The sequence below is a fragment of the Chiloscyllium punctatum genome, chromosome 11 (assembly GCF_047496795.1).
Source record: "Chiloscyllium punctatum isolate Juve2018m chromosome 11, sChiPun1.3, whole genome shotgun sequence".
Taxonomy (NCBI): domain Eukaryota; kingdom Metazoa; phylum Chordata; class Chondrichthyes; order Orectolobiformes; family Hemiscylliidae; genus Chiloscyllium; species Chiloscyllium punctatum.
In genome coordinates this window covers 80616009-80629605 of record NC_092749.1, presented here as the reverse complement: position 1 = coordinate 80629605, position 13597 = coordinate 80616009, and the positions used below count along the sequence as shown (strand labels likewise).

General features: G+C 43.8%; 1 protein-coding gene across 2 annotated transcripts in view; it reads left to right on the top strand.

The window, feature by feature from the left end:
* Positions 1–13597, top strand: part of tulp4a (TUB like protein 4a) — a 451862-nt gene that overhangs the window by 167063 nt on the left and 271202 nt on the right. For both annotated transcript variants that reach the window (XM_072581106.1, XM_072581105.1), the window contains one exon: positions 8342–8566. In XM_072581106.1, the coding sequence (XP_072437207.1) occupies positions 8342–8566 (225 nt within the window). The remainder of the gene's footprint in view (positions 1–8341; positions 8567–13597) is intronic.

Here is a 13597-nt window from a genome sequence, read left to right as displayed (position 1 = left end):
TAATTTAATGTAATTTTGTTAATTAAGTGTATCAAAAAGACAAAAGCAGGACATCTAATTCTGTGAATCAAAAACTTTGAATATTTAAGTTAAGAAAAAATATTAATGATTCATGCATTTCCCAAACATTAAAAGTATAGGTTTAACTTCAACATTATACAGTTGAAAACCTTGATCAGATTAAACTAACTCTGTATATTGTCAAAATAATGACAGATCCATTGCAGAACCTCCTTAGTTAGGTTTGCATGCTCTTCTTATCATGCAGAACTCTTCCTTATGGGAAGATGTGATGGAACATCCACAGTTAGCTTTCAGGTGCTTTCTTGTGCCAAGATTATACACTTTTATACTGTAGATTTCAAAACAAACTTGATATGGCATATAAGCCAACACCATTTTTGTGGCCCCCCAATTTTTTCTTTTGCTTTTCTCAGTGTGTAAGTCAGTCCTTTACAAGCTCAAACGTGCTATACTTGCACTCAACCTCATGTTTTCATTCCACACAAGAATGCTTTACTTTTTAACTACTGGGCTGAAAATGTGTTGCTGGATCCAAGGAACAGGAGAATCGACGTTTCGGGCATAAGCCCTTCTTTCTGAAGAAGGGCTTATGCCTGAAATGTCGATTCTCCTGTTCCTTGGACGCTGCCAGACCTGCTGCGCTTTTCCAGCAACACATTTTCAGCTCTGATCTCCAGCATCTGCAGTCCTCACTTTCTCCTCGAAGTTTTTAACTACTGGGCAAAGGATAAAGCAAGCGATACAGTTTGTGTTACCAACATGTAAGGCATAGTCACACAGTAGACTGTACACAAGAAAACAATTGAAGTTTGAAACTGGCTTCAAATTTAAACGGGAAATATTTGCTAACTTGTCAAAAAACTCTGCAGTGGAGGGAGTTTGCTGTTAGTGAAAGAGTCGATGCAAAAATGAAAGAACAAGGTATCTACTGAGAAGAAGGTGCTTAGGATCAAATCTACTATGAGAAAAGGAAGTTTTGAGAAGCATGTATTGGAATGGGTCATAGGAAATTGTCAAAATGGTTGTGTTGTCAGCCAAAATGCAATATGTGCTTAAATGAGCCAAATTGAACTCCTTGAGTCCAGCAAAGGTTTCAGAATAAAAACCAGCTGGTTTAGCTGCTTTATAGGACAAAAATGTGTTGTGGCTCAACATCACAATTGCTCAGAGACTGCAAATAACTTTAATGCTAAAATGGCTGTTTTCCACAATTCAGCTCATCACATAATAGCAAAACATTATACATTTCAAGAAGGTAGTTCAGGACCTAACTTTTCTAGTTGTTTTTAGCATGCATAAAGTGGATATCTCTCCGTGGATTGTCACCTTGTCATCGTGGAGTAGCTTGTGTGGTCCTGAGATCTCATGAATGATGCCGTCTGGAGCTATGCTCCTGGTAGGGTCACCCATGGCTGTAAGGTTGAGGGTGAGGTCCCTGATGAAAAACAGTCCAACCAAGACCTCAACGGTGGAATAGGGAGACAAAGTTAGTCCGAACTCAATGTGTGTGAAGGCGGATGAAGGCTGCAACAAATCTATCAGCTCCAATCATCGTGGTTTCCATGCCATTAGAATTGTTTGATTGATTTGTGAAGTGCTGTGTGCTTCTTGGAGTGCATAATCACGTACATACTAAACAAATACACGCACAGGCATCTTCGTTCTGTGGGTCACTTCAAGTCTTTTGACGAATGGGGGAGAGCGACGAGAGCAGGCAATGCGATGGCTGGAAGCTCCTAGTCAAGAACCGGCAGGAAAGTGGTGAAAAGTTGATTCAGTCGTTCAACTTTTGGACAGAAGCAGGAAAGTTGTTTGGTAGCAGTATTCATGTCTGAGCAGCCCTATTTTGGATTCACTCTGCTCACCCTAAACTAGGAGGTGGCTAGAAGAGGTGCCCTAAAAATAGCCTGCTTCACCCCATCCTGTCTGGAAAGCCACATCCAAAGAGATCATCGCCATGCGATCAAAAAACATTGAGAAATGAAACTATGAAATTTGGAATCTGGAATATACGAACTCTGAAGGATAACCCAAACTCAGAAAGGCCAGAGAGGAGAACTGCCTTTGTTGCCTGGGAACTCCAAAAATTAAACTTCTATGCCCAACTTAATGACATCCTTTCCTCTGTTCCCAACTACGGCAAGGGACTTGGGAGACTTCAGTGCCAGAGTCGGGAAAGATCATAGGGTCTGGCCTGGAATGATAAGCAATTGGCGAGGTCAATGCCAATGGAACAGACCTCCTCACCACATGTGCTGAACCCACTCTGGTGATTACAAGCACCCTATTTCGTCAGAAAAACAGACAAAAAGTCTCCTGGCAGCATCCACACCCAAACACTGACATCTCATCGACTACATCATCACACAATCTTGGGACCAACAAGGTGTACTGATAACAAGAGCTGTTACTGGTGCCGACGAGTGCTGGGCAGACCATCGACTCATTTCGTCCACCATGAGAGTGAAGATTCGGCTCTAAAGGAAACACCAAAATCAGAATATTTTCAAGAAATTCAGTGTTGGCATCCTTCAAGGCATCAACCATGTTTGAAGTTCCAACAAAATCTTCAAGAACAACTGCCTCAAATCCCACCATCTGTAGAAGAACACTGCTATCATCATCTCCTGCAAAGAACCTATTGAGTTCAAGATGAAAACCCATCAGGATTGGTTTGATGATAATGACAAACTACTCCAATAACTTATTGATGAAAAGAGAAAAGCTTTCATCACCTTATAAAATAACCACAAATAGCTGCAGTCCAGAAGAGCACCGAAACATGAAAAACCAATAGTGGAGGAAGAAAGCTCAGGAAATCCAACAACTAGCGATGCCAACAACTAAAGCTATTTTTGGCTCATCTCAAAGCCCCTCTCAAAAATGTTCAGCCATCCTGAAGAGCAATGCTGACATCAATTCTGGATGGAGAGAGCACTTTGAAGATCTTCTAAATCAAACCGTCCCTTTTGGCGGGAATATGATCAACAATATTCTGTCCAACATCTAATGTTTGAAGATCTGAAGATGGAAGTTTCAAAACCAACAGATGAAGGTCTTATGCCCGAAATGTTGACTCTTCCGCTCCTGAGCTGCTGCCTTACCTGCTGTGCTTTTCCCATACCATGCTTTTTTGACTCTGACTTTCCAGTGTCTGCAGTCGTCACTTTCAAATCAATGTCTGACAGTCCCTCAAACCATTGGGACTACAACAATTTTCGATTATGATTCTGTGAGAAGGAGCAAAGCTTTTTGGTTCCTGTTTTGGTATGTTTTCACCATCAGTGGGACTGGATGAGAGACCCTACTGTTGCAACGCACTGAGTATGGAGCCTGAAACAGTTATACAGCCTGGAAAGAGGAATTCATGGTGGGGAGGGGCTGTGTACACATTTGTGTGCGGCTGAAGCTTTGGCTATGGAGAAACCCAAGAAACCCCGCCACATTGAGAAACCATGGAAGTGTGGCGACTGCGGGAAAGGATTCCATGTCCTGTCTGTATTGGAGACTCATCAGCACAGTCACACTGGGGAGAGACCGTTCTTCTGCCCTGAGTGCGGGGAGGCCTTCAGCAATTCTTCCCACCTATTGAGGCATGAACTGGTCCACGCTGGGGTGAGGCCATTCAGCTGCTCCTAGTGCACGAAGGGCTTCACTCACTTGACCCACATCATGGCCCACCGGTGGGTGCACACCAGCAAATGACCCTTCCGCTGTCCTGAGTGCGGGAAGGCCTTCAGCAATTCTTCCCACCTGCTGGCCCATTGGCGGGTCCACAGCGGGGATATACCCTTCAGCCGTCTCAAATGTGAGCGCAGGTTCACGTTGACCTGCAACTTGTGAAGGCACTAGCGGGGACACCAGTGCTCCCAATAATCGGATTCTGCCATTGACGCTGCTGTGGGTCACCCCCAAGACTGAACCTCTTGCCCGTTCTGACAGTGGGTGCGGTGGGAGAGTTGGAGGAATTTTTTTTTGTTTTCTGCTGGACTTCACCTGCCACCCCATCACCACGATGGCTCAAGGGTGGCACAGTGGCTTAGTGGTTAGCACTGCTGTCTCACGGGGCCAGCGATTTGATTCCACCCTCTGGGTGACAGTCTGTGTGGAGTTTGCACGTTCTCCCCTCGTGTCTGCATGGGTTTCCTCTGGGTTCACTGGTTTCCTCCCAGTCTAAAGATGTGCAGATTGGAATGAATTAACCAAGCTAAAGTGTTCAGGGATGTGTGGGTGTGGTGCATTTGTCAGGGGGAAATGTAGAGTAATAGAGTAGGAGAATGAGTCTGGGTAGGTTACTTTTCAGAGGGTCGGTGTGGACTTGTTGGGCTGAAGGGCCTGTTTCCAGACTGTAGGGGTTCTCTGATTCTATAATATTCCAAAACAGCCTGTTGACTACTCCCTAAGAAAAATATTAACTTGAAGTCAAGGAAGCCATCAAAACCTTGAAAACAACAAGGCCGCTGAACACAATGGAATACCAGGCGAAAGTGAGGACTGCAGATGCTGGAGCTCAGAGTCAAGATTAGTCGGATGCTGCCTGAACTGCTATGCTTTTCCAGCACCACTAATCTTGACTCTCAATGGAATACCAGCTGAGATGTACAAAATTGGAGGTAACTTGCTTCATTACCAATTGCATCAACTTCTCATCATGATCTGGATAAATTAAGATGTACCAGCAGACTTTAGAGATCAGTAGTTGTTACAAAAGGAGAGGCAATTGATCTGAATGCGGAAACTGTCATGGAATTTCCCTGTTAACAACAGCAGGAAAGATCCTCACCCATGTCATGAACACTCAGTTCAAGCCTTTAGACAAGATAGGTGATAGATGGATTCTGCAGGTGGCCAGAAACTAAGTGTCCTTGTGATAGATATTGGACAGATGTCAGAGGTAGTTTCTTTACTTAGAGAGTAGTAGGGGTTTGGAACACACTGCCTGGAACAGTATTAGACTCGCCAACTTTAAGGGCATTTAACTGGTCATTGGATAGGCATATAGACAAGAATGGAATAGTACAGGTTAGATGGGCTTCAGATTGGTTCCATAGCTCAGTGCAACATCGAGGGCTGAAGGGCCTGTACTGTGCTGTAATGTTCTCTGTTCTATGTAAGTTCATATCTAGGCATATAAACAGAAAATTATGGAAATATCCAGCAAATTAGGCAACATCTTTGCAATTATAGTAAATCTTTTAGCTTGATGAACTCAGTACACAACAGGTTGTGTTTGATAAGTTGTCCATGTAAAATTATTTTTTTCCCTTCCAACATGTACCAAGGTGACCCAGTCTTGTTTTAATGGATCCAGAGTTTGCTCCAAAAAATACTTGGAAGATCGGGTGTCAAACTATTTTCATTTCAAGGGCTGTCAAGATTTTAATGAGGGCTACGTTTTCAGAATCTGCTTTTTCTTTCTCGCTGATTAAATTATTAGGTGATGATCACAAAGATGACCTCCAATACTTGTGTTGACGTTTAGGATTTTTCGATTACCACAGAAGTATAGTTAGAAGAATTCATCAGTATTCTCAATCAACCTTCCACTAAAGGTTAAGCAACAGCACAAAGACAATATTAATTTACTAGACACCACATTGTGTATATTGGCACAAGTCGACAATCATAGTTTCAAAATAACAGACTTGTGTAGACATAAAAGCTCTAGCATACTGTAAACGCATCTTACATAGATCGGTGAGGTCACAACTAAACGTTTCCACTGCACACAAAAAAGGCTGATATTTTTAACCAGGACGTTACTAGATCTCAATCTTGGATTTAAATTTAACAATTGCTATCTTCATTGCAATAGCATCTAGTAATTTTTTGGCCGGTATATTGGCCAGAGAACAGCCAGGGAATTCCTAGAGGCATGGCACTCATCCACTGATTCAATCAACAAGCACATCGACCCGGACCCAATATACCGGCCACTGTAGCGGACAGCTGGAACTGACAACCGGAAGCAGCAGATACAAATCACTATAAATGCCGGAGGAAACATCACAGAAGCGCTTCACAGGAGGCTCCCAAGCACTGAGGATGTCACCTAGACAGGGGACGAAACGTCTGCAACACAAATTCCCAGCTCGTGAACAGAACTACAAGAGCACCCGAGCTACAAATCTTCTCCCAAACTTTGTAAACCTCTCTTCTGCTGTTAAATACCTTATATCCTTGTAGCCTTATATCCCAGTGACAGATCATGTTAACAGTTTTCAAAAAGATGTATTCTGCTAACTTTAAATTCTAGGAACAGACTTGTCCAGTAATACCATCAGCTGGGAACATAACATCAACTCTCTCCCCATAATCCTCTTGTAGCTCTCTTCTTCTCCAACCCCCTGGAATCACATCACTCACACCCCACTTGAAGCCTCTTCTTCCCTTCCACACCTCTCATACCTTGCTGATCCCTCCTCTCCTCTTGTAGCCACTTTCTTCCTGCCCCCATATCTAGTGGAGGGATCTCCTAGACCTGGCAATGGATGATCCTCAGCAGACAGCCTCTCCACCAGATAGACCACCCCCCCACCTGTACCTAGCAAAAGTCTACCCTTGACTGAATGAATGGCATCTTTAATTCGTACAAAAGGCTACTCTGTCAACTCACTCAGTCAACTATGCTGCCTTTCTTACCCTCTTGCTATTCTATCAAATAGCAGCAAATATGGGAGAGAAACACTCTAAAATTGGAAGATAATCCTTGGCCATCCTGACTATTGAATTTTCAAGGTTTTTGAGAAGCTTTGGAGAAGTTGCCCCCCATCTTCATATAATTTGAGTGCTGGTTACACAAACAACATAAAAATAAAAAGCGAAGAAAGACCTTTCATTTTTTCCCCTCATTTACTCTGACCTCATGACTCACACTTCTACCTCTACAATACTGTCAAAACCCACTTTCGACTGCACATATGAGAAGTCCCTTCTTTATAATACCAGTCTTAAACCTCCCCTTAGGGGAGGGGAGAGCAGTGAGTCTGAATGGGGTGCTGTTCGGAGAGTTGGTGTGGATTTGATGGGCCGACTGACCTACTTCTGGACTGTGTGGATTCTATGAGAAAGTGAGGATGCACCTGTTAGAGATGAGAGTCGAAAAGTGTGGCAGGTCAGGCAGTATCCTAGGAGCAGTGAGGTCTGCAGATGCTGGAGATCAGAATTGAAAGTGTGTTGCTGGAAAAGCACAGCAGGTCAGGTAGCATCTGAGGAGCAAGAAAATCGAAACACCGATTTCCCTGCTCCTCGGATGCTGCCTGACCTGCTGTGCTCTTCCAGCAACACACACTCAACAGCATCCTAGATTCAGGAGAGTCGACACTTTGGTGTAAGCCCTTCATCAGGAATGTGGGGGAAAGGGGCTTAGAGTTAACTAGATAAAGGGTGGGGGTGCGGGTGGGGGTGAAGGGGGGGAAGGTAGCTGGGAAGGTGATAGGTAAATGCAAGTTGGGGGGTGATAGTGATAGATCAGAGCCGGGTGTGGGGCAGATAGGTGGGAAGGGAGATGTGCAGGTAGGATAGGTCAAGAGGGAAGTGCCCAGTTGAATTTGGGATGAGGTGTGGGGAGGCTCTGCCAGTCATCGAGAAGAACATCTCATCTTCCGCTATGACACCCTTCAACCACACAGCATCAACATCGACTTCATCAGTTGCCAAATCTCCCCTCCCTCTACCTCATCCCAGATCTAACCCTTCAACTTGGCATTGCCCACTTGAACTCTCCTATCTGTCATCTTCCTTCCCACCTATCTGTTTCACTCTCCCTGCTGATCTACCAGATCACCCCCATCTTCATCTACCTATTACCTTCCCAGCTATCTTACCCCACCCCACCCTCCTATTTATTTTTCAGACCCCTTACCCCCACCCCCACATTCCTGATGAAGGGATAGTGCCCGAAATGTCGACTTTCCTGCTGCTTGGATGCTGCCTGACTTGGTGTGCTTTTCCAGCACCACACTTTTCGACTCTGTAGGGATTCTATGAAGAATATCCTGACTCATTGTCTATCTGCACTGAAAATGTGTTGCTGGAAAAGCGCAGCAGGTCAGGCAGCATCCAAGGAACAGGAGAATCGACGTTTCGGGCATAAGCCCTTCTTCAGATGCTGCCTGACCTGCTGCGCTTTTCCTGCAACACATTTTCAGCTCTGATCTCCAGCATCTGCAGTCCTCACTTTCTCCTCATTGTCTATCTGCACCTAATCCAAGATCACTTGTTTAAATGTGTTTTGTGCAGATTTATAAACTTAAGTCCATTAAATGCCTTGAGTTATGCAGAGTAGCAAAATTGTTCTTTCTCTTTCCCTTTTCAGCGCCTCATTACAGCCATCTGCTGGGGTCACCGTGACTCACGTTTGTTCCTTGCTTCTGGACCTGCACTATATGTTGTTCGAGTGGAACATAGGATCGCCAACCTGCAATTATTGTGTCAACAGGCTATAGCGGTTTCTCTACGTGATGAAAAAGACTTCAGTAAATTAACACTGCCACCTCGCCTTTGCTCGTATGTCACTGCTGCTTTTGTATCAACAATAAAGGTATTTTTTTTTATTTTTACTGACAGCATCAAGAATTACATTATTAAGAGTTAAATATTAAAAATGTTACTTATATTTTCGCAGCAGACATGATATACTCCATTTCAAGGATTCACTTGCAATCCTTACAACGAGAATTAGATTTTATTGTCACATTTACTCAAGTGCAAAGATATAGGAGTACTAAGAAAAGTGTACACTATTGCCACTCCCAGTGCCATCTTAGGTCTAAAGGTACCTATGTACAAGATCTTAGGTACAAAGTGAAAAAATAAGGAAATATAGTTAAAAATCGAGATTAAAATATGAGAGCAAGAACAATCTTCGGTATCATACTTGGTGTTCTTGATTAAACCATAACTCAACATTTTCAGTATGGCTTGTAGGTTGTGAATGGATTCCTTTCTGGAGTCTGTGATTTGTATGCAAGTCGGATTAGAATGCAAGGCAAAAAAAAGGAGTCGCTTGTAAGTTCAGGAAATAGTCGTTTGTCAGATCTTTAAAGTTACATCTTTGAATGAATTTGCATTCATATGTAACAACATTTGTAAGTCATGATTTGGAGGAGCCGGTGTTGGACTGGGTGGACAAAGTTTAAAAATCGCACAACACCAGGTTATAGTCCAACACGTTTATTTGGAAGCACTGGCTTTTGAAGTGCTGCTTCTTCATCAGGTGATTATGAAGCAGGATCATAAAACACAGAATTTTTAGCAAAAGATTACAGTGAAAGAATGATACATTGAACATCAAAAGGTGACATCTCAGCTCAGACAGTGCCTTAAAGGTGTGAGGTTAGAGTCTGTCTGTATCCCAATCTTGAATCAGACTGGTTCTATTTCCAAAGTGGAATTAATAAATATTACCCGGGATTGACTGCCTGCATTGACTGCTTGCAGGTTCTGCATTTTTTGAGCAAAATAGAATGCATCTGCAAGTACAAATTCACCCAATTCATTGCAGGTAGTCAATTCATGTAATATTTATAAATTCTATTTTGGAAATAGAACCAATCTGACTCAAGATTAGGATCCAGACAGACTCTAACCTCTCACCTTTAAGGCATTGTCTGAGCTGAGGTGTCACCTTTTGTTATAATACCTTAAATTATCTTGAGAATGTGACATAAAAAAGTTCTGGGATTTACATATTAAAGAACCAAAGCCATCAAATCCATGCTAAAAGATGAAGGACGTTAACAATCTAGGTTTATTCAATGTGTCATAGTATCACTGTAATCTTTTGCTATCAATTCTGTGTTTTACGGTCCTGCTTCACAACCACCTGATGAATGCTAGTGCTTCCAAATAAACCTTTTGGTCTATAACCTGGTGTTATCTGATTTTTAAATTTCTAAGTCAGACATTCATAAATTGCATACTTTCTGAAATGATGCCTTTTGAGATATAATCACCCTCCGTGTAGTGTTTCTTTAATTAACAATAAATAGTCAATTAGCTACTTACTAGATAACATTTAGTTTGGACTGGGATCAAGAGTTGCAAGGTGGGATTAGGTTGATCTTTTTGAATGGATTTGATGGCTGAAATGGTATCTTTATATAGCATAAATCATACCAATTCACTGCCAACTCATGCCTGCGACCTACCCTTAGCTGATATACACGTCATATCAAATGCACTTCATACCAACTCGTGTTTTCATATACATTTAATCACTATTCTGTCTATACAGAACAAATGAATTCTGTATTAGAAATGGATTATGTGAAAATGTTTAAAACAGCAAATACTCCTAATTTATTTTTTAAAACATGCGTTACTACAACCCTGTAAACATGTCAATTAACCATACTTTAAAGTGAGAATAACAAACTACATGTACTGGACTTGTTTTTATTGTGCTTATTGTTTTTATTGTACATTGAGCCAGTGACAAAGTAGATTACAGGGGGAGAAATAGATCAATCAAGTCATGTTTTCTTTGTTTTTTGACAATCTAACAGAGTCTGGACTTTCACCTGCATGTGTATTAAGGCTAAGACAATCCCTCTCACCAAATTTAACCTCCAGTATGGTTAAGGTCTCGGACTATGAAGACTCCTTGTTCAGGCTGTCTAAAAGCTATGCTGGTGAATTGGAGGTGATGTTGGATTGCATTGTCAACATCTACTTTTACTGAGAAGCAGCTCCCAAGATATGTGAAATGGTATATTGTGTCCAGGCTGTCCGCCGATTTTGATGGCCAGGATTCACTGTTGTCTGGCAGGAGCAGTCAGTAGAGAACCTTTGTTTTCAGATGTTGACAAGGGAGAGAAAAATATTTTGTTTCCATTAGTTGGTATCTCAGTAACTAGGGTCCAGATTTCAAGATTGTCAGCAAGACTGCTGGATCTTTACAGGCCATTTAGCTTGGAGCAGCAACAGTCGGGAGTCAGGGAGGGAGACAATAATCAGTAACCCTATAAATCTAGTACAGTCCAGATTTGGGCCTGAAATAACTCTACAGAGGCCAGTATCCTGTCACAAAGTGACCTTTTATTTTTACATGGGAAGTCCTTGACGCTGATCCAACTTTCTTGGAGCCAGCTCTCAATTTGAACAAAACCTCTGACATCTGTTTATATCTGTCAGACAGGGCTCCCTGATTGGACCAGATTCATTGCCTCCATCAGGGAACTCATTCTGTGAAGTCCACCTTGCTGACCTTGTTATAACAACTACAGGATCTAGTCCTTACAGGGCATTTAGTTAGGAGCAGCATCAGTTGGAGGTGAGGAGGGACACAGTAAACTCTAAACTGCAGGAATACTGTGAGAATCTTCAGCGCAGCTCCTGTTGATGTCATAACTTGAAAAGGTGAGAAAGGCTCCTAATTGGTGAAGGTCTTTGGCAATTACTGCTTAATCCTTTCTTATCCTACAGATTTAGAGCAGTGTGAACTTAATTATAGTTAACCTTCTCACAACCTTAGAGTAGGAAGCCTAATAATTCTATTCTAAGGCATTAATTGTAAATTTCAGCAATGTCAACAGAGGCCTGTCGAGCAGAATATGTAGCTTGTCCTATGTGGGGAACCCTGGATGCTGCCAGTTTCCTAGATGATCACATGTGCAGGATGTGCTCCAAGCTGCAGAAACTGGAGCTCGGGTTCTCTGAGTTTGAGGAATGGTTGGAGACAATTTGGCGCATCTATGAAGCTGAGTGATGTGGACAGCATGTTTAGAGAAGTAGTCACATGGATGCAGCTTAGGGGACTAGAGGAAAGAAGGGAATTTGTGATCAATAGACAGTCCAGAAAGAGTAGGAGAAAATGAGGACTGCAGATGCTGGAGATCAGAGCTTAAAAATGTGTTGCTGGAAAAGCGCAGCAGGTCAGGCAGCATCCAAGGAGAAGGAGAATCGACGTTTGGGGCATAAGCCCTTCTTCAGGAATGAGGAGGGTAAAAGGTAGGGAGGAGGGACTTGGGGGAGGGGCGTTGGGAATGCGATAGGTGGAAGGAGGTTAAGGTGAGGGTGATAGGCCGGAGAGGGGGTGGGGGCGGGGCGGAGAGGTCGGGAAGAAGATTGCAGGCCAAGAAGGCAGTGCTGAGTCTGAGGGTTGGGACTGAGACAAGGTTGGGGGAGGGGAAATGAGGAAGCTGGATAAATCTGCATTCATCCCTTGTGGTTGGAGGGTTCCTAGGCGGAAGATGAGTCGCTCTTCCTCCAGGCGTCGTGTTGCCATGGTCTGGCGATGGAGGGGGCCAAGGGCCTTCATGTCCTTGGGGGAGTTAAAGTGTTCAGCCACAGGGCGGTTGGGTTGGTTGGTGTGGGTGTCCCAGAGGTGTTCTCTGAAACGTTCCGCAAGTAGGCGGCCTGTCTCCCCAATGTATAGGAAGCCACATCGGGTGCAGTGGATACAGTAAATGATGTGTGTGGAGGTGCAGGTGAATTTCTGATGGATATTGAAGGATCCCTTGGGGCCTTGGAGGAAAGTGAAGGGGAAGGTGCGGGCGCAAGTTTTGCATTTCTTGCGGTTGTAGGGGAAGATTCTGGGAGTGGAGTTTGGGTTGGTGGGGGGTATGGACCTGACAAGGGAGTCGCGGAGGGAGTGGTCTTTCCGGAACGCTGATAGGGGTGGGGCGGGAAATATATCCTTGGTGGTGGGGTCCATTTGGAGGTGGCGGAAATGACGAAGGATGATCTGATGTATCTGGAGGTAGGTGAGGACTAGTGGGGTTCTGTCCTGGTGGCGATTAGAGGGGCGGGGTTCAAGGGCGGAGGAGCAGGAAGTGGAGGAGATGCGGTGGAGAACATCGTCAACCACATCTGAGGGGAAATTGCGGTCTTTGAAGAAGGAGGCCATCTGGGTTGTTCGGTATTGGAATTGGTCCTCCTGGGAGCAGATGCGGTGAAGGTGAAGGAATTGGGAATATGGGATGGTGTTTTTACAGGGGGCGGGGTGGGAAGAGGTGTAATCTAGGTAGCTGTGGGAGTAAGTCGGTTTATAGTATACGTCCGTGTTGAGTCGGTCGTCCGAGATAGAGATAGAGATGGAGAGGTCTAGGAAGGGGAGGGCGGAGTCTGAGACGGTCCAGGTAAATTTGAGGTCGGGGTGGAAGGTGTTAGTAAAGTGGATGAACTGTTCAACCTCCTCGTGGGAGCAAGAGGTAGCGCTGATACAGTCAGCAATGTAGCGGAGAAAAGGTGGGAGGTGGTGCCAGTGTAGCTGCGGAAGATGGACTGTTCCACATCTCCAACGCAGAGGCAGGCATAGCTATCCAACGAAGAGGCATGGGCCCTAGCTATGCCTGCCTCTTCGTTGGACACCCGCATGGGCCTGGCTATGTTAAGGGTACAGCTACTTTACTGGGTGTGTATTATAGGCTGCCAAAGAGTTAGCAGCAAATAGAGGAGCAAATATATAGACAGTTCACAGGTGGGTAAGAATAGTAATTGGGCAGTTATGCTGGGGGATTTCAACAATCCCAACATAACTTGGAATAGTCACAGTGTTAAGGGTCCAGAGAGGGCAAATTTCTTGAAAACCAGGACAGTTTTTGTATCAATAGATAAAGACCCACCAAGT